Source organism: Ornithorhynchus anatinus, chromosome X1, assembly GCF_004115215.2.
Source record: "Ornithorhynchus anatinus isolate Pmale09 chromosome X1, mOrnAna1.pri.v4, whole genome shotgun sequence".
In the NCBI taxonomy this organism is placed as follows: Eukaryota; Metazoa; Chordata; class Mammalia; order Monotremata; family Ornithorhynchidae; genus Ornithorhynchus; species Ornithorhynchus anatinus.
The window spans coordinates 55,882,030-55,903,554 of NC_041749.1; the positions used below are offsets into that span (position 1 = coordinate 55,882,030).

A 21,525-nucleotide genomic window follows, 5' to 3' on the forward strand; every position below is an offset into this window, starting at 1 on the left:
CCTGTGAGGAGCCCCGTGGGTGGCAGAGGGGGTGGACGGGAGAGGATGCTGCAGCACGCTCAGGGAGGGTAACCGTGGTTCCACAGGCTGCCCCGGCGGGGAGGGGGCGGGGAGAGCACTGCACCTGAGCAGGGAAAGCACAGACCCCTGTGGGGCCTTGTGGGGGCGGTATAAGGTGTCCATTTGAGACCCAGCCCAGGGCTCCAGGTGCCCAGAAGGACTCCCTCGGGGCTCTAGGAGGGAGAAGTTATCATTATAATTATTATTACCACTTCTACTAATAATAGTAATAAGTGGTAATAGTAATAGTGCTAAGCGCTTAGTATGGTGCTTAAGTGCTCAGTACAGTGCTTTGCACACAGTAAACAGTCAATAAATACGATCGAATGAATGAATAATGACTGTGGTATTTATTAAGCACTTACTATGTGACAAGCACTGTACTAAGCAGTGGGGTGGATACAGGCAAATCAGGTTGGACACAGTCCCTGTCCCGTATGGGGTGCACAGTCTTAATCCCCATTTGACAGATGGGGGAACTGAGGCCCAGTGACTTCCCCAGGATCGCACAGCAGACGGTTGGAGGAGTCAGGATTAGAATCCGGGTCCTTCTGACTCCCAGGCCTGTGCTCTATCCACTAGATCATGCTGCTTCCCTAAGCTTGGTTAAATGCTTACTATGTGCCAGGCACTGTAATAAACACTGGGGTGGATACAAGCAAATCGGGTTGGGCACAGTCGCGGTCCCACATGGGGCTCACAGTCTCCACCCCCATTTCACAGATGAGGTCACTGAGGCCCAGAGAAGTGAAGTGACTTGCCCAAGGTCACACAGCAGACAAGTGGAGGAGCCAGGAGGAGAACCCAGGTTCTTCTGACTCCCAGACCCGGGCTATTGCCACTAGGCAGCACTGCTTGGATGGGGCTGTTCTGCATGCTGGAATGGTTGGGGGTCCTGGATGACGACAGGGTGGGTGAGGGGTGCGGGATGAAGCCCCCATCCTGGCACTCCACATCACTGAGGCATCAAGACACCCTCTGCTGTTCAGCAATAGGCCTGAGGGCCTGGGCTGGGCTCAAGACAGGGGAATGTTTCAAAAAGAAGCAGAGACCCCTCACTGAAGGATCAATTCAAAGCTTCTGGAATCTCTCGATTTTTCCTGCTGCCCAGACTCCAAGGGGAGCAAATTTCTCCCCACTTGGGGAAGATTGTCTCCTTTTCTTCAAGTTGGAGCTAGATACTTCCCCTACCCTTTCAGGGTCTCACCTGGAGGGTTTCCAGTCTCAACTAAAGGAGGGACCGTCAAAGCAGAGGCATATCCATTCCAATCCTAGCTTGGGCTAGCGAGTAGAAGACAATCTGCTGCAAGTCAAAACTCACCGGGGCTGGGCAGCAGCGGCATGGGAGAGAGTCGAGGGCGGAGACTCAAGCTAACTGTGCGGAAGAAGGCAATGGAAAACCATTTCCGTACTTTTACTGAGAAAACTCTGTGGATACACTACCAGAACGATTGCAGATGGAGGTGGGGCGTTCCGGGAGAGATGTGTCCATGGCGTCGCTATGGGTCGGAGACCACTTGACAGTATAAGGCAAGACAACACTTCCCCCACATCCCGGCACTTATGCCATCTTGAATCTGTCACCCTTTGATATTCGCCTCACCCCCAACCCCACAGCACTTATGTAGAGATCCTTAAATTATATATTATGCATGACTTATTTATTCGTGCTAATGTCTGTCTCCTGCTTGTTACAGGCAGGGAACGTGACTGCTAATTCTGTTACAGTATACTCTTGCAAGTACTTAATGTAGTGTTCTGCACATAGTAAATGCTCAATACATACCATTGAATGAATGATTGATTACATACACATCTTTAATCTGCTGCTTCATGTAACTTATTTTAATGTCCTTCTCATCCATGAGACTGTAAGATCCTCAAGGACAGGAATTGGACTGTGAGCTCATTGTGAGAAGGGAATGTCTCTCTTTATTGCTGTACTGCACGTTCCAATCGCTTAGTAGAGTGTTCTGCACACAGTAAGTGCTCAATAAATACAACCGAATGAATGGACTCTCCAGAGCGCTTAGCACAAAGTGAAGCAGCATGGACTAATGGATAGAGCCCAGTCCTGGAAGTCAGAAGGACCCGGGTTCTAATTCCCACTCCACCACGTCTTTGCTCTATGACTTAGGCGAGTCACTTTACTTCTTTAGGCCTCAGTTCCCTCCTCTGTAAAATGGGGACTAAAACTGTGAGCCCCAGGTGGAACACGGACTGTGGCCAACCTGATTAACTTGTATCTACCTCGGCGCCTAGACCACTGCCTGGCATATAGTGAGTGCTTAATAAATACCTTTTAAAAAAAGTGCTGTGCCCTATGGGGGACAGGGACTGGGTTTGACCTGATTATCTTGTATCTACCCCAGCATTTGGAACAGTGCTTGACACGGAGTAAGCACTTGATGAATACCATAATTATTATTATTACTCAGACCTATCCCCTAAACACTTAGGTATTCACCCCACCCTCACAACACTTATACGCATAGCCTCATACTTGGTAGCCTCAGCTACCAGCAGTTCATTTTATTATCTGGCTCCCCCACTAGAGTGTAAGGACAAGGGTCATATCTACTTCTGCCTTCTACTCTCCCAAACCTTAGTGAACACAACAGACACCGCCGATGGATCGATTGAATCCACCACCCTCCAGCGACAACCTAACCAAGCCTCCAGCTTCTCTGGACTCGGCATGTATTTCCCAGTCCCATTTTACAATACGCGTTGGATGGTTGGGCACTCGCTTGTCTGCTGTGTGACCTTGGGCACCTCACTTCACTTCTCTGTGCCTCAGTCACCTCATCTGTAAAATGGGGAATGAGACTGTGCTCCCCACGTGGGCCACGAACTGTTGTCCAACTCAATTTGCTTGTCTACACCCCAGTGCTTAGTACAGTGCTTGGCATAAAGTATGTGCTTTACAAACACTACATTTATTATTATTATTATTGTTACTAAATGACGTCGGGCCCCAGTCTGGGCCCACCCAGGGGAAGTCTTACCTGTTTAAGAAGATGCTGCTGACGTCATCGTGGGTGATGGGAGGCTTTTTGGAGCTGGCTGCCATTCTCAGAGGGCGGAGGAAGTTATTGACCAGGATATGCAGTTGCTGGACATATTCAGCCTCGGCCTCCAGCATGCTGAACACCACCTGGTTCCTCTTGCGCATGCTGTCGGCGTGGGGGGACCGGATGTAGTCCTGGATGATCGTCTTCCATTTTCTCCGGCACAGCCAGCCCCGGAGGAAGCTCTGAACCTGCCGAAGGGATGGGGATCGTTCCTGGTTAGATGGCAGCCATGGGCCCTCTGCCCATAGAGTTCGTTGAGGGCAGGGAATGTGTCTGCTTATTGTTCTGTTGTCCTCTCCCAAGCACTTAGTACAGTGCTCTGCACACGGTAAACACTCAATAAATACTACTGGATGTATGAATGAATACTCAGAGATCACTTAATAAGGATCATCACCGAGCGGTCTGTTAAGCACTTGGCCTAGTGAAGAGAGCACGGGCCTGGAAGTCAGAAGGAGCTGGTTTCTCATCCCCGCTCTGCCACTAGTCTGCGGGGAGACCTTGGTCAAGAAGGTTCACTTCTTTGGGTCTCAGTGACCTCTGTTGTCAAATGGGGATTTGAGCCCTATGTGGGACAGGGACTGTGACCAACCCAATTTGCTTGTATCCACCCCAGCGCTTAGTACAGTTTCTGGCACATAGTAAGCGCTTAACAAGTACTGTTATTATTATTATTATTCAAGTGTGTTAAGTGCCTCACTTCAAGTGTCTGGCTCCACAACTTTGACCAATCAATCAATCAATTGTATTTATGGAGCACTTAACTTGTGCAGAACACTGTACTAAGCACTTGGGGGAGTATGATATGACAATGTAACAGGCACATTCCCTGTCCACAGTGAGCTTCCAGTCTAGAGGGGGAGACAGACATTAATATAAACCAATAAATTACTTCACTTCTCTGTGCTTCGAGAAGCAGCGTTGTCAGAAGGACCTGGGTTCTCATCCCAGCTCCGCCACTTGCTCCTTGTGTGACCTTGGTCAAGTCACTTCACTTTTCTGATCCTCAGTTGCCTCATTTGTAAAGTGAGGATCGAGATTGTGAGCCCCATGTGGGATATGGACTGTGTCCAACCTGAGTATTATCTACCCCAGTGGTTAGTATAGTGCCTGGCACATAGTGAGTGCCTAACAGTACCATAAAAAAAATACCATTAAAAAAAGTACTTGCTAGCTGCCGAGCACAGTACTAAGTCCCAAGTCAATCAGTCCATGTCTGAGGTGAGGCTCAGTCTTAGGTATCTGGAAGAATAGGGACTCAGAGCATGTGTGCGAAGAATTAATGGAGCAGTGAAAGTTCCTAATGCACATTATTATTATTATTATTGTTATTTTTATTATGGTATTTGTTGAGCACTTACTATGTGTCAAGCAGTGTTCTGAGCACTGGGATAGGTACAAATCAATCAAGTCAAATGCAATCCCTGTCCCACATGGGCTCAGCCTGTGAACCAGTAGAACAAAGGTGCAAAGCTTGTGTGGAAGGAATTCATGACACTATCAAAGCTCCCAACACACATGCTGTGACCTAGGATTTCTCACCTACGTACTCTTTCCCAGCACTTTGCGTGGGGCTCTGTACACAGTAAGAGTTTAGTAAATGCTATTACCATTACCATTACTAAGGTCAATTGACCTCTTGAAGTACCTGGGGCATTGAATACTATCTTTCTCATGGTTGCCAAAGTCTAAAGTGGTGGAGGCTTACTTTGATTAGAAATAAGAATTATGATATTTGTTCATTCGTTCATTCAATCGTATTTATTGAGTGCTTACTCCGTGCAAAACACTGTACTAAGCATTTGGGAGAGTACAATATGACAATAAAAGGTGCATCTGCTGCCCCACAGTGAGCTTATTTGTTAAGCGTTTCCTATATGTCAAGCCCTGGGGAAGATACAAGTTGGAGGAGCAGTGTGGCCTAGTGGGTCGAGCTTGCCTGGGAGGAGTCAGAAGGACATAGGTTCTAATCCTGGCTCCACCACTTGTCTGTTGGGTGACTCTGGGCAAGTCCCTTCACTTCTTTATGCCTCTGCTCCCTCATCTGTCATATGGGAATTTAAGATGAGAGCCCCATGTGGGACAGGGACTTGTCCAACCCAATTTGCTTGTATCCACCCCAGAGCTTAGTACAGTATCTGGCACATAGAAAGCGCTTAATAAATGTCATACTTATTAAGTTAATCAGGTCAGATGTAGTCCCGGTCCCATATGGGGCTCACTGTCTAAATGGGAGGGAGAACAGGTATTGAATCCCCATTTTCCAGAAACTGAGGCCCAGAGAAGTGAAGCGACTTGCTCAAGGTCACACAGCAGGTATGTGGCGGAGCTGGGATTAGAACCCAGGTCCTCTGACTCCTGGGCCCATGTTCTGTCAATTAGGCCATATCGCTTTTTTCAATGCCTCTAATTGCTACTCCTCTTCCCCCTATTACTTTTTCTTCCTTTTCAGTAACAGGCTATTGAGGGAGCTGTGTAGTCTAATGGTCAGAGCCTAAGCCTGGGAATCAGAAGGAACTGAGTTCTAATCCCAGCTCTGCCACTTGTCTGCTGTGTGACCTTGGTCAAGTCACTTCACTTCTCTGTGTCTCAATTATCTCTAAAATAGGGGTTAAGTCTATGAACCCCACATAGGATATGGACAGTGTCCAACCTGATTAGCTTGCAACTACCCCAGAATTTAGTATAGCGCCTGGCACATAGTAAGAGCTTAACAAATAACCAGGACAGGGCCAAGGACCTGGCAGATTTCAACGACTGCTGATCTCTCCGATGAGAAGCCTTCAAACTGAACTGGAGCAGGGCGAAGGGCTAATTTTGTTCTTTGGGCTCCCTAACTGCAATTGAAGCAGTGCTCAGGACTTTGTGAGCCATCTGTAGTGGGGAAATGAAGAGAAATACTTATCTGCAGTGTCTAGGGGCTGGGCTGCTGCCAGTAGCCTCATTGGAAGCAGTGTGGCTTACTGGAAAGAGCACGGGCCTGGGAATCAGAGGACCTGCGTTCTAATCTCAGCTCTGCCGCGTGTCTGCTCTGTGACCTTGGACAAGACCCTTCTCTTCTCTGTGCCTAGTTACCTCATCTGGAAAATGGGGATTAAAACTGTGATCCCCATGTGGGCAGGGACTGTGTCCAACCTGATTACCTTGTATCAACCCCGGTGTTTAGTTCAGTGCCTGGCACATAGTAAGCACTTAACAAATGCCAGAAAAAAAATAGTGGACTTGGGAGTCAGACGACCTGGGTTCTAATGTCGGCTCTAACACGTGCCTGCTGTCAGACTTTGGGCAAGTTATTTAACTTTTCTGTGCCTCAGTTCCCTCATCAAATAGGGATTAAATCCCTGTTCTCCCTCCCACTTAGACTGTGAGTCCCACCTGATGATCTTGGCACATAATAAGGACTTAACACATATTGCAATCATTATTATTGGAAACAAGTGAGAAGTGGGAAAGTACTCTGACTCACATGAGAAGACATTTTAAGGGTTATTTTCATAAGGGCTCTCAAATGCCTGCCCAAATCTGAAACATCTGGCATCGCCCTCAGTCGAGGGGGGAGGGATGTAGGTGGCATGGACAAGGGAAGTGGGGGATTCTGGGAACTTTAGGCACTGCTGGAACTTCTTAGGGAAACTCTGGGTGCAGAGGGTGATGGGTGCGAAGGTCCTTTTGGAGTGTTACCGGAGAAAACTGTGGGAAGCAACGTGGCCTAGAGGTAAGAGCCTGGGTCCAGGAGAGAGGCGAACTGGGTTCTAATCCCAGCTCTGCCACTTGTCTGCAGTGTGACCTTAGGCAAGTCACTTCCCTTCTCTGTGCCTCAGTTACGTCTTCTATAAGCTCCTCCTCCAGACTGTAAGCTCATTGTGGACCAGGAATGTGTCTGTTAATTCTGTTGATTTGGACTCTCCAAAGCGCTTAGTACAGTGCTTTGCACACCCTAAGTACTCAACAAATACTGATTGATACAGTACTTGGCACACAGTAAGTTCTGAACAAATACCACGATTGTTATTATTATTTTTCTGGAGGGAGAGGATGGGGGAGTTGGAGGATTGGAAAACTCTGATGGATGTTGGGAATGGCCAGAGGAAGTGGAGGCAGCCTAAAGCAGGAAAAGGTCAGAAGTGAGAGCTCACTTCCTCCAAGAGGGCTTCCCAGACTGAATCCCCGGTCCCCTGTCCCCTGCCCCCCCCCACCCCGCTCCTCCTCCACCCTCTGCTCCTTCCCCTTTCCCCTTCACCTCCCCTCAGCTGAGCCCCCTTTCCCTCTGCTCCGTCTCCCCTCCCTACCCCACCCTCTGCTCCTCCCCCACCCCTCCTCCTCCCCTCAATACTGTCCTCATTTGTATATATTATTTATTACCCTATTTATTCTGTTAGAGATATATATCTCCTTGATTCTACTTATCATGATAATGTTGTCTGTTTTTGTTTTGTTCTTTTTTGTTTGCAGTCTGTCTCCCCCGATTAGACTGTGAGCCCGTCACTGGGCAGGGATTGTCTCTAACTGTTGCCGAATTGTACATTCCAAGCACTTAGTACAGTGCTCTGCACATAGAAAGTGCTCAATAAATTCTATTGAAAGAAAGAGAGGAATTTTTCTAGTAGGAGGCTATGAGAGATTACTGCCCTCCTTGGAGTTACACTAGTCCTCTCCAACCACAAGGGTGAAATATAGAAGTGAAGCAGCATGGCCTAGTGGGTAGAGCACAGGCCTGAGAGTCAGAAGGACTTGTCTGCTGTGTGACCTCGGGCAAGTCACTTCACTTCTCTGGGCCTCAGTTACCTCATCTTTAAAATGGGGATTAAGGCCGTGAGCCTTATGCAGGACAGGGACTGTGTCTAAAGTGATTATTTTGTATCTACCCCAGCGCTTAGAACAGTGCCTGGCATATAATAAGCGTTTAACAAATAGCATTAAAAAAATACATCTCCAAAACCAGCCCAGGGAGTCTGGAGTAGCAGGAGTGGAATATGCTATGTTGCTCTGAAACCCAGGTGAGCCTGATTTAAGGCAGCCCCGTAAAATCTTATGCTTTAGGGTGTGAAAATAATTTTACCCAGCAAAATTTTATGAATGTCAATAAAATGTGACCTAATCAATTACTGGCAGGCACATCTTTCCTTGCCAGAAAATGTAGCTCACTATCATGATTGCTTTTCATCATGATCCTCGTCCCCTGCCATTCTCCAACACAACCACAGCCAGAAGGGGACCCAAATACACCTGTCGAAAGAGACTCACCCACCCAGAGGTGCATGTGCACGTGAGCGCACGCGCACACACACTGGATGTTGAGCCCTCAGATTCAGAGGTCAGGGTTTTCCCAATAAGGGAGTTTGTAGAAGGGTGAAGAAGGGTTGCTGTACTGCGGCCTGTTCCTTAAATATTAAATCTAGGATTATTTTACAGGCCCAGCCTTCCCCCATATTTAAAAAAGCCCCCTCTCTTGATCCCCACGGCCCCTCCACACGTCATCCCACCAGCCTCTCCCATTCCAAATGCCTTCCATGGGCTGTCTACCCCACCCATTGCCTTCATTTCCTCTCCACCACTTCTCTTCTTGATCCTTCAGAATCGGATTTTCGACCAAGGGGCCCTCGACCACTTTTTTGACCACTGAGACGGCCCTCTATGAGGTCCCCCATGACCTCAGAAGAGCCAAACCCAATGGACTCCACACGCTTCCAATCGCTTATCCTATGCCGCCTTGATTTCTCTATCAGCCTCCTAGCTGACCTCCCTGCCTCCAGTCCATGCTTCACTCTGCTTCCCGGATCATTTTTCTACAAAAATGTTCAGGCCAAGTTTCCCCACTCCTCAAGAATCTCTAGTGGTTGCCCATCCACCTCTGCATCAGATAGAAACTCCTCACCATTGTCTTTAAAACACTCAATCACCTTGTCCCCTCCTATCTCACCTTGCTACGCTCCTACCTCAACCCAGCCCACACATTCTGCTCCTCTAATGCCAACCTACTCAATGCACCATCTATCTCACTGCTGACCTCTTGCCCACGTCTTTCCTCTGGAACACCCTCCCTCTTCAAATCCAACAATGACTCTCTAAACTATCAAAACCTTACTGAAGGCACATCTCCTCCAAGAGGCCTTCCCTGACTAAGCCCTCTTTTTCTCTTCTCCCACTCCCTTCTGCATCGCTCTGACTTCCTCCTTTTATTCACCCCCCTCCTAGACCCACAGCACTTATGTACATATCTGTAATTTTATTTATTCACATTAATGGCTGTCTCCCCCTCTAGAATGTAAGCTTGTTGTGGGCAGGGATTGTGTCCATTATATTGTTACATTCTACTCTCCCAAGCGCTTAGCACAGTGCTCTGCCCCCAGTAATTGCTCAATAAATATGATTGACTGACTGACATCTGTTCCCAGACACCTTTAGACATGCGCTTAGCCCTGCTCCATTTTCTGCTGAGCGGAAAACTGACTTTGTCTTAGACTTGAACCTAATAACAGTCTCCCTAGGGAGAATTTCAGCACGCTTGTTCTGTAATCAATCAATCAGTCAATCATAGAGGGAGTCTAGACATTAATATAATGTCTAGAGGGGTTCAGGAATATTAATATAATCAATCAATGGTATTTATTGTATACTCACTATGTGGAAAGCACTGAACTAAGCGCTTGGGAGAGGATAATACAACAGAACTAGAGGACACACTCCCTGCCCCTAACGAGATTACATTATAGAGGGATGGAGGTAAGGGAAGTATGTTGAGAAGCAGTGTGGCTTAGGGAATAGAACCTGGGCCTGGGAGTCAGAAGTATCTGGATTCTAATCCCAGCTCCGGCCCTTGTCCACTGGGTCACCTCGAGCGAGTCACTTCACTTCTCTGTGCCTCAGTTCCCTCACCTAAAGTGGGGATTAAGACTGAGCCCCATGTGGGACGTGGACCGTGTCCAAACCCGATTAGCTTGTATCTACCCCAGCACTTAGTACATATCCTGGAACATAGTGAGTGCTTAACAAATACCATTAAAAGAAATTGTTAATGGGAAGTGCCAGTCGGTAGTACACGTCCTTGGGTGACCGTTGTTCAGTTCCCTTCCAAGGGATTTCAATAACTCCATGAATATATCACGGTGGAGTGAACGTCCCATGTCGGCCACTTTGGCCCAAGGAGGTGGTGGCTTTGCAGTGGTCTAGTACATATACATCATGGATCCAGCACATACATCACACACTTCAGTCTTGATCCAAGAAGCCAATAGGAACTTCTGCCAGCTTTAAGGAGAAGTCAGGATGTCCTTGACCCAAACCTGGGCTCGAGTTCTTTTGGGAAGAGATTGCCCAATATTTCAGTACTGCAATAATTGTCTATAATAATAATAACAATACACAATCATCTATATTGTCAAGAGAAAACCAATTCAAACCTTCTTAATCTTCTTTATGTCACTGTCTTCATCACTGGGAGGCACAGCCTGAATTGAGTGAATACGCTCATTGTCTTTAAGCAAGGAGGCAATCTGAAAGACACACACACATATGCACACAGTGTTTAGTACAGTGCGAGGCACTTAGTATGCACTTAACATGCCATTTTTTTTAAAGAGCTCCCAGAGGATTTTCCTAATAAAATTTCTTAAATTCCTTGTTTGGTGAATTAGTTACTAGCCCTTCCTCATTTTTGCATATAGTAGTCGTGAGGAAAAGCCTCAAGCCACAGAAGGCAAAATCACTGGCAAAGATGGCGATACTAATCATAGAAGGTGAGACTGAGAAGACTGTCACCATTCAATCGATCAATCAGTTGACTGGTGAAGCCACTGATTGGCTGGCCCGTCTGCTTCGGGATGGGTTTAAACCACTCGTTCCACCATCTCAAGGAGACGGTTGCCTGACTGGAGTTGTTTCCATCTTCCCCACAGGATCCAATAGAACATGAGAACACCAGGGGTGCTCTGTTGGAAGGGGTGGGGTCCCATTGGCCTCCAGGCCTGCCCCCATCCGCTGATCAGCTTACTGGGGTGAAGGGTGCAGATACACAGATGAGGGTCCGAAATCAATCAATCAATGAAATTTATTGAGCACATACTACGTACAGAGCCCTTTTCAAAGAGCTTGGGAGAGGACAATACAACAGAATGAGCCGACACATTCTCTGACCATAATGAGCTTACACATTCTTGCTCCCCTGCTAAATAGTGGGATGGTAGTGAGGCGTGGGAGAATGCAATGACAACTTGTCCCCTCCTACCTCACCTCGCTATTCTCCTACCCCAACCCACCCCGCACACTTTGATTCCTCTAATGTCGACCGTCTCACTGTACCTCAACCTCGTCTATCTTGCCGCCAACCTCTCGCTCACTTTTTGCCTCTAGCCTGGAATGCCCTTTCTCGTCATATCTAAGAGACGATTGCTATCCCCAACTTCAAAGCCCTATTGGAGGCGCATCTCCTCCAATAGGCCTTTCCCGACTAAGCCCTGATTTCCTCTTCTTCCGCTCCCTTCTGCTTCGCCCCGACTTGCTCCCTTTATTCATCCCTCAATCCCAGCCCCATAGGACTTATGTACAGGTCTGTAATTTTATTTATTTATATTAATGTCTGTGTTCCCTTCTAGACTGTAAGCTCGCTGTTGGCAGGGAATGTGGGCAGGTTGCATTGTTATATTGTCTTCTCCCAAGCGCTTAGTACAGTGCTCTGCACACAGTAAGCGTTCCACAAATACAATTTACTCTCTGACCGACAGAGGGGCCCATTGGTCTGACCATCGTGACCTTGGGCCGACACTGGCCTGGCCACCTGGCAGCGTGCCCTAGTGGATAGAGAATGGGCCTGGGAGTCAGAAGGACCTGAGTCCTAATCCCAGCTCCACTACATAACTGCTGTGTGACTTTGGGTAAGTGACTCAACTTGTCTGTGCCTCAGTTCCCTCATTTGTAAAATGGGGATGAAGACTGTGTGCCCCATGTGGGATAGGGACTGTGTCCAACCTGATTAGCTTGTATCTACCCCAGGGCTAGAACAGTGCTCGACACCCAGTAAGTGCTTAACAAATGCCATCATTGTCTATTGGAGCCGAGCCCCTTACCCTTCCAAACTCTCAGCCCCATTCTTTGGCAGAGCAGCCGCTGAATTTGTAAAGGAGCAGAGCCGTGCCGCCTCAAGCCGGTGATGGATTTCTAAATATAGTGGCTAATTGGGCACCCGCAGCTGTGGCCTGGGAAAACTGGCGTCTCCCCTCAGGAAGCCCAGGGTTCTATCCGTCTGAGGCCAGGAAGGCCATGGCCCCCAGAAGAAGCACTGTCAGGTAAGCAAATGGAGCACTTTAAAAGCTTAGACAGAGCTATTCTGTGGGGGGGGGGGGGTGTTCTAATCTCCTAATGGCTAAAATTACCTTTCTTGGGGCTGAGAGGAAAGTTGAGAACATCTGTCAGAAATATGCAATGTGGAGAAGAAAGCTTTTTTTTTGAAAGGTTAATAATAATAATAATAATAACAATAACAAAAATAATTGTGGTATTTGTTAAGCACTTAATATTGCCAAGTACTTCTTTGTGTCGTCTATGGACCTCAATCTGTGATCTTGGGACTCTTGGTATTCCCCCCAAGCACAACCCCATAGAATTTACCTACATACCTTTAAATTACACATTATAAATTACTTATTTGTTCATATTAATCTGTCTCCCCTCCCTAGACTGGCAGCCCGTTATTGTCAGGGAATGTGTCTGCTAATTCTGTTGTACTCTCCCAAGCGCTTAGTTCAGTGATTTGCACATAGTAAGTGCTCAGTAAATATGATTGACTACCATGTGCCAGGCACCCCACCAAGCGCTGAGATAGATACAAGCTAATCGGTTGAACACAGTCCCTGTTCTACTTAGGGCACACAGTCTTCATTCCCATTTTACAGATGAGGTAACATGGCCAGAGAAGTGAAGTGATTTGCCCACAGCCTAATCCTGGTACCATCACTTGTCTGCTATGTGTCTTGCCCAAGGTATTTGTTGGCATTTGTTAAGTGCTTACTATGTGCAAAGCACTGTTCTAAGCACTGGGGTAGATACAGGGTAATCACGTTGTCCCATGTGAGGCTCACTGTTAATTCCCATTTTACAGATGAGGTAACTGAGGCACAGAGAAGTGAAGTGACTTGCCCACAGTCACACAGCTGACAAGTGGCAGAGCTGGGATTTGAACCCATGACCTCTGACTCCCAAGCCCGGGCTCTTTCCACTGAGCCACGCTGCTTCTCTAGTGATGTAGCAGACGAGGTGGAGCAGGATTGGAACCTTCTGACTCCATGGCCTGGGCTTTATTCACTAGGCCATCCTGCACTTTGACGTATGGAAGTGGATTCTTCAATCTGACTTCCAAGGATCGCAGGAGAGGGCCTGTGGAGGGAGGTAGGAGGGGAAGGCCTTGGAGAGCTCTTAAGTGCTAATTTCCCTGACAATGCTGTCCCTCCTCTTGACGGTCAATTGCTAAGTAGGTAGATCCCCTTCTACTTTGAGGGCTAATTTTAGAATTTCGCCTGCAACGTTCAGCTCCCTTTTTGGACGAGGGGAAAAAAAACCAGTGGTCTTCATTCTTAGAAATGGGCAGCTCAGAAAATCAGACCCGGCTGGAGTCAGCAGCCTAAACCAGATCAATCAATGGTATTTATTGAGTGCTTAGCGTGTGCTGAGCATCAAACTAAGAGCTTGGGAGAGTACGATTCAACAGAGTTGGAAGAAGCGTATAGAGATATAGATATACAACTACCTGGTATCAAGTGGCAGTGGAGTGTGCTTTCACTTACTGGGGTTAGGGTGGTGAATGCGAATTTTGGTTACATTCCCTAGGTGGAGGAATTTTCTGGATTCTATGTGCCCACTGATGGAGTATTATGGGCTGGGAAAGGTTCTAGTTTTATTGTCAATTCCTTAAGTGCAGGGCTGTTTTACCTACATAGTGGAACACACGGACCAGAACCTCTTAAATGTTTGTTAATGTTAAGGATGATGAGAGTGGTGGTGATGTGGAGAGTAGCATGGTAATGGGCATTATGGCGATGATGAGGGTGATGTTGAAGAAGAAGATGAGAAGAAAGAAGTACTATTTTGGGGGAGAGGGAGAATTCTGGGCCTGTTCACCTGACTGGGCTGGGAAGAGATGGGCAGAGGGACAGGGCTGGGGCACCTGGTGGGAAGAGCACGAGTTTGGGAGTTTGGAGGGATGTGGGTTCTAATCTTGGCTCCTCCACCTGTCTGCTGCGTGACCTTGGGCAGGTCACTTAACTTCTCTGTGCCTCAGTTATCTCATCTGTAAAATGGGGATTAAGACTATGAGCCCCACGTGGGACAACCTGATTACCTTGTATCTACCCCAGAGCTAAGAACAGTGCCTGGCACATAGTAAGTGCTTAACAAATACCATCATCATCATTATTATTGTTACTTCACTTCTCTGGGCCTCAGTTCCCTCATTTGGGGATGAAGACCGTGAGCCCCATGTGGGACAGGGACAGGTTGGACACATTGTCCAACCTGATTAGTTTGTATCTCAGAAGAGTGCCTGCCACAGAGGACGTGCTTAACAAATGCCCTAAAAAAGGGCAGGGGGAACAGAGGGGCAGGTCTGGGGCAGAGGGACAGAGCTGGGGCAGGGAAGAGTTGGCTGGGTGGGTGCAGGGGATTGGCCTTCAGCACTCTGGGCCCTCGGAAACATAAAGCAGCCCAGTCCTGGTGTGTTTGGGGTCATTAGCCCCACATCCTGGACACTGTCCTGCCCTAACAAACCACTGCCACTCTGAACAACAGGGCACTTCACCCCGAACAGCTTGTGGTTGGGAGCGGCTTTTCTGGACCCTTTTAGGCTCCTGACCCGGACTGGAGTGAATGAATCGGCTACAAAGATCTGAAACCCCACCAGACCCCTCACCTGTCCAGGTTGGAGGGGCATTCCTCTGGGGTGGGGGGCAGAGGGGTTCGTTTCCAAAGTTAACTTTCATCGTGGGCAGTTTGGTCAGCCCCAGGGAACTGGGAAATTTCAGCATGAATCGCCCCAGACGGTCTCGTCCGCTGTTCAGACACCACCGGGGCAGATAGTCTCCAACAATCTGGGAGGTTTCCCCAGAAACCGTGGGTGTCGCCTCCACAATAATAAATAAGGATGGTATTTGTTAAGCGCTCACTATGTGCCAGGCAGTATTCTAAACGGTGGGGTAGGTACAAGCTAATTGGTTTGGATGCAGTCCCTGTGCAATTTAGGATTCAATATCTTAATCCCCATTTTACAGGTGAGGAAACTGAGGCATAGAGAAGTCAAGTGACTTTGCCCAAGGTCACGCAGTAGATGATTGTTAGAGCAGGGATAAGAACCCAGGTCCTTCTGACTCCCAGGCCCGTGCTCTACCCACTAGGGCATGCTGCTTCTCCATATTGCTGTCCTTTCTTCCCATTTGCTGTGGCCTTCCCTCTGAGGAACAAGGGATCCAAGTAAGGGCCCCCTCCCTTCCGGGAAACTAGTGGAATTTGAATTATCCATGCATTTCAGTGATCCCCAGACTGTAAGCTCCTTACTGCAGGGAGGCGTCTGCCAACTCTGTTGCGCTGTCCTCTTCCAAGCGCTTAGCACAATGCTCTGCCCGCAATAAGCACTAGATAAATACCATTGATGATGATCCAAGATATCCATCGCTCCTAGCGATGCAGAGAATGGAAAAACAAGGGGTCCAAGAAAGGTACCCCTCCTTTGCAGGAAACTAGTGGAATTTGAATTATCCGTCCTTAATAAATACCACAAAAGACTCAAACAAACACATAGGAAGCTCTTAACAAACACCACACACACACACAAAATAAATGAATAAAGAGGGGAGCATTGCTGAGCCCAGGTGAAACGGTCCCAAATCATCCTCCGGCCTGGGCCTAACGAGAACCGGTAGTGATCTCTGGTTTACCTCGGATTTCAGTCTCTCTATCTCCATCTCTCCATCCTCGATCTGTTGTCTCAGTTGCTTGGCAACCGTCTTCTCTGTCTCCACGATCTGGAGTAGATGGAGGTACTTCTGCATTAAAGCCTCGTGCTCCGTGGCCATGTTCCTGTAACTGTCGGCCGGACACGGTGTTGTTGTTAATGGCTCCGGACTCCTTGGTCAGCCCGCCTCTCCACCTCCTCCCCGAATCCCCGCCCACCCCTGGCCCCCAGCCCTGGAGGGGGGAGGGGGAAGAGCTGAGTCCAGCAAAGTCTCAGAGCTCTGGAGAATGCCAGGCCCCCACAGTGGGTCTTTGGCGACTGCAGAGCTGGGCCATTCCCAATGCCAAAGGGCCATTCCCAACGTCAGTTTGGCCTGCTCCTCCCCTCCCCCGTGGAAACTGGTCCAGCCTGACAGCTCTGGTGGTGGTCACCCTCTGATGTCATCCTATCCACCCTATTCCCCACCTCGCCCCTGGAGTCTGGCCCGGCCCACCAGCTCCGGTTCCTATCACCTCCAGGTGCCACCCTACCTACCCTGCTCCTCCCCTCACCCCCAAGACTAAGCCAACCCATGACCTCCGCTCCTCATCGTCTCCAGATGGCACAGCAGCAGGAAGCAAACCCCCCTTTTCTCCGCCTTGGCCTCCCTTCCTCCCCAACTTGGGGACGGAAGCTGCCCAAGGCACACACCAAGGGGTCCCATATGCTCGTCGTGGGCAGGGAACATATCCGATTATTGTTGCATTGTACTCCTCCAAGCTCTTAGTACAGTGCTCTAAGCACAGTAAGCACTCAATAAATATCATTGAATGCATGCATGAATGAATGAATGAATGGTGTGCCTCTGCCAGGACAGCACCCTAAGAAGGACAGCAGAGGAGATTTCCTGCACCCTTTAGAGCCGGCGACGTGACCCGGATGGCACATCTGACTTTCTCTTGCTAAGGAAGGGAACCCCAGCTGGGGGGCGGGTGGCTGGGTCAGGGTTTGTGTGGTACCCCCACCCAGCTCTAACCACTAGACCACACTGCTTCCCTTCCCCAAGCCAACCGGGGAAGGGGCAGGGAGCAGGTTTGTTTCCAGGTTTCCTTTTTTTGATCTTTAATCCTCTACCATCACCTCCCGGCTTAGCAGAGGAAGAGGAGGAGGAGGAGGCACAGCTAGGCCTAGTGGAAAGAGCATGGGCCTGGGAGTCAGAAGGACCTGGGTTCTAATCCCGGACCTGTCACGTGCAAGCTGTGTGATCTTGGGAAAGTCCCTTCACTTCTCTGTGCCTCACTGCCCTTATCTGTCAAAAGGGGATTAAGACCGTGAGCCCCAGGTGGGACATGGACTGTGTCCAACCCAATTAGCTTGTACCTACCCCAGTGCTTAGTACGGTGCCTGGCACATAGTAAGCGCTTAACAGATACCACAATAAAAGCAATTCAAGATTACAAAAAAAGGAGGCAGGTCTCCAGCTGGTCCGGGCTGTGTTAGTCTGGAGTCCGCTTTGCCTTGAGTCGGTGGGCCGGAACCAGAACCAGAGAGGCTGCCGATTAGCCAAGACCTCCCAGCACCAGTGCAGGGAAGTAAGAGGTTCTTGGGGGCAGGATGTAACCCCTTTCTGAGATGACTCCTGGCTTTAAGGAAAAAGGTGTTTTGAAGCGGGATTGCAGGTTTAATGTTCTGGCCTTCCAATCTGGCTGCTGTCGGCGGGTAATTTCTATGCTGGAATCCAAGGGCTCTTTATATCTCTGTGTACATTTTGCAGACCCTAGAGAGCCTCACTGAACAACATGTCATTATCCCATCGGCAGACGCCCGCACGAAACTACCGGGCGCCCCTGACTCCCTCCCATCGGGCCTCTCTCCCCTCCCCCTGCTTCCATCATGCCCTGTGGCGGGGAGTTGGGCAGCGAGAACATTGGGGAGACCTGGGTGTCTCCTATCCGCCCTCTTTGTCCTCAGACCCGCTGAACTTCCATCTTTGCCTTTGATGTTGTTTTTATATTCCCAACACTTCACTCTCTTGACTGTGTCTGTTAAGAATCCCACTCACCACTACCCTCTCCGTCTCATTTTTAGATCGTGAGCCCCTAGGGGAGCGGGGTCCTTGTCTAATGGTCACCTGGGCATTTTATTCCAGGGTTTAGTACAGTGCTCTTCACATAGTAGCTGCTTAATAAATACTGCACTACTATTACTACTACCACCATTCACACTACCATTACGGTACTAAAATGAGAGCCCCACGTGGGACAAACTGATCACCCTGTATCTGCCCCAGCGCTTAGAACGGTGCTCAGCACATAACACATACCATCATTATTATCATGACTACTACCCGTATTATTACTACTATTACCACCATTCCTACTACCATTCCTCCTCCTCCTCCCATTACTTACTGCTACTACTACCTACCACCACTACGAGGACTACTACTACTATCGGCGTTACTGAGGGCCGGTTAGGATCCATTGCATTTCAATGTCAACCACGCTCCGCTGTGAAATTGTCGCCGAGGTTTCCAGCTGGGTTTGGCCAGTTGCTCTCCCCTCCCACAGACTCGTCGATGGAGAATAATAATGTTGGTATTTGTTAAGCGCTTACTGTGTGCAGAGCACTGTTCTAAGCGCTGGTGTAGATACAGGTGAGGCTCACAGTTAATCCCCATTTTACAGATGAGGTAACTGAGGCACAGAGAAGTTAAGTGACTTGCCCACAGTCACACAGCTGACAAGTGGCAGATCTGGGATAGCAGCGGGGCCTTGTGGCTAGAGCAAGGGCCTGGGAGTCAGACGGACCTGGGTTCTGATCCGGGCTCCACCGCTTGTCCGCTGCATGACTTTAGGCAAGTCACTTCGTTTCTCTGTGCCTCAGTTCCCTCATCCACAAAATGGGGATTAAGACCATGAGCCCCATGTGGGACAGTTCAATTAGCCTGTAGCTACCCTAGTAATAATAAATAATAATGATGGTATTCGTTAAGCGCTTACTATGTGCAAAGCACTGTTCTAAGTGCTGGGGGGGATGCAAGGTAATCAGGTTGTCCCACGTGGGGCTCATGGTCTTAATGCCCATTTTACAGATGAGGGAACTGAGGCACAGAGAAATTAAATGACTTGCCCAAAGTCACACAGCTGACAAGTGGCGGAGCCGGGATTTGAACCCATGACCTCTGACTCCCCAGCCCATGCTTTTTCCACTGAGTCACACTGCTTCTCTGCCTGGAATATAGAAAGCGCTTAACAAATCTCGTCTGGTCTTATGCTGTCAAGTTGTCCCCCACCCATAGCGACACCAGGGCACATCTCTCTCAGAACGCCCCACCTCCATCTGCAATCGTTCTGGTAGTGGATCCATAGAGTTTTCTTGGTAAAAATCCAGAAGTGGTTTACCATTGCCTCCTTCCTCTCAGTGAACTCGAGTCTCCGCCCTCGACTCTCTCCCATACCGCTGCTGCCCGGCACCCGGGAGTTTTGACTTGTAGCAGATTGCCTTCCACTCTCTAGCCACTGCCCAAGCTAGGAATTGGATGGGTATGCCTCGGCTTGACCCTCCCACAGCCGAGACCGGTAGACTACTGGAAACTCTCCAAGTGTGACCCTGAGAGGGGCGCTTAACAAGTACCACAATTATTATCATTATTATTGTTGTACTCTCCCGAATGCTTAGTACAGTGAGCTGGGATTAGAATACAGGTCCTTCTGACTCCCAGGCTTCTGCTCTATCCATCAGGCCAGGCTGCTTGTAACGTACTGAGGTCCCTGTCCTCCGTGCTTTATACACAGAGGAGCGGAGGCCTTTCACCTCCCTCTCCTCTCCTCTGTAAAATGTGCAGAGGTCGCTCTCCTCTGAGACTCTGTTTTCCCTATCAGAAGGGGAAATGGACCCAGGACTCTTGGGGAGATGGATGGCTCCCCGGGAGGCCTGAGCAATGGAGATTTATATCATCTCTCCACATTTAGGTTTCATTATCCCTCCCCTTTTAGCTCCATCCTCTAGACTGTGAGCTCACTGTGGGCAGGAAACGAGTCTGTTATACTGTTGCCTTGTCCTCTCTCAAATACTTAGTCCAGTGCCCTGCACACAGTAAGTGCTCAATAAATAATAATTGTGGTATTCATTAAGCGCTTACTATATGCAGGCACTGTTCCAACCACTGGGGTAGATATAAGATAGTCATGTTGGACCCAATCTGTGTCCCACCTGGGACTCACGGTCTTAATTCACATTTTATAGGTGAGGAAACTGAGAGAAGTGACTTGCTCAAGATCACCCAGCAGACAAATGTTGGAGCTGGGATGAGAAACCAGGTCCTTCTGACTCCTAGATCGGGACACTATCCACTAGGCCATGCTCAATTAATGGATTTATTGATCAGCAAATCCAGGGTGGGTGGGTGTGGGGCAGGGGGGAGGGAAAGCCCCCATTAGTATGATGGTGATGGTGGTATTTGTTAAGCGCCTACTGTGTGCTGAGCACTGTTCTAAGTGCTGGGGTAGATACGAGGTAATCAGGTTGTCCCATGTGGGGCTCACAATATTAAATCCCCGTTTTACAGATGAGGTTACTGTGGCACAGAGAAGTTACGTGACTTGCCCAAAGTCACACAACTGACAAGTGGCAGAGCTGGAATTAGAACCCACGACCTTTGACTCCCAAGCCCATGCTCCTTCCCCTAAGCCACACTGCTTCTCCCACGGGAGAAGCTGTTTCCCTAATATCCCAGGGGAATCTGCAGAGCAAATTCCCATTTGGATTTCCAGGACCACTGATGCAGCCACTTCTGGGTAGGGGCACCCCATCAGTCCCACCTCCATCCGAGGGGGCAGGATCACCCACATACCTGGCGCGAGCGATAGCAGCCACCCAGTCATCACAGTCTTTGGCATCCTCTGTCCTCAGCTCCAGGGCTTTCTGGTTGTCGTGGTTGAAGTTAACGGTGAAGTAATGCTGTGAGAGGGGAAGGAAGAGAGGGGGAGGGGGACAGAGGGGCAGAGAACGTTACGGGGCCGCAGCATGGCTGGGCCCCTCAGCCCCCACCCCTCTGCCAAGTCCAAGCAGGGTTGACGGCCCAGGATAGGGGTAGGGGAAGAGCGGGGACACCCAGGGACTGGCCCATCCCAGCCACAGCTCCAAAGGAATGGGCACTGGAGGGGTCTAGCAATGCCCCCTTGCTGCTTATTTTTGGGGGTTTTTTAATGGTATTTGTGAAGCATTTCTATGTTCCAGGCACTTTACTAAGCCCTGGGGCGGATACAAGTAATCGAGTTGGAAAGAGTCCCCATTCCACTTCGGGCTCACAGCCTTCATCCTCGTTTTACAGATGAGGTATATGGGGCTTAGAGAGTGAAGTGGCTTTTTTTAAAGCGCTTGCTATGTGCCAGGCGCCATACTGAGCGCTGGGGTGGATACAAGGTAGTCAGGTCGGATGAAGTCCCTGCCCCCACCTGAGGCTCACAGTCTTTA

At 49.0% G+C, this 21,525-nt stretch overlaps 1 protein-coding gene across 2 annotated transcripts in view; it reads right to left on the reverse strand.

Annotated features, from left to right (window-relative positions):
• Positions 1 to 21,525, reverse strand: part of RASGRF1 (Ras protein specific guanine nucleotide releasing factor 1) — a 127,020-nt gene that overhangs the window by 81,215 nt on the left and 24,280 nt on the right. For both annotated transcript variants that reach the window (XM_029051886.2, XM_029051885.2), the window contains exons 2-5: positions 20,903 to 21,009; positions 16,052 to 16,199; positions 10,535 to 10,627; positions 3,069 to 3,322 (exon numbers count right to left, since the gene is read on the reverse strand). In XM_029051886.2, the coding sequence (XP_028907719.1) occupies positions 3,069 to 3,322; positions 10,535 to 10,627; positions 16,052 to 16,199; positions 20,903 to 21,009 (602 nt within the window). The remainder of the gene's footprint in view (positions 1 to 3,068; positions 3,323 to 10,534; positions 10,628 to 16,051; positions 16,200 to 20,902; positions 21,010 to 21,525) is intronic.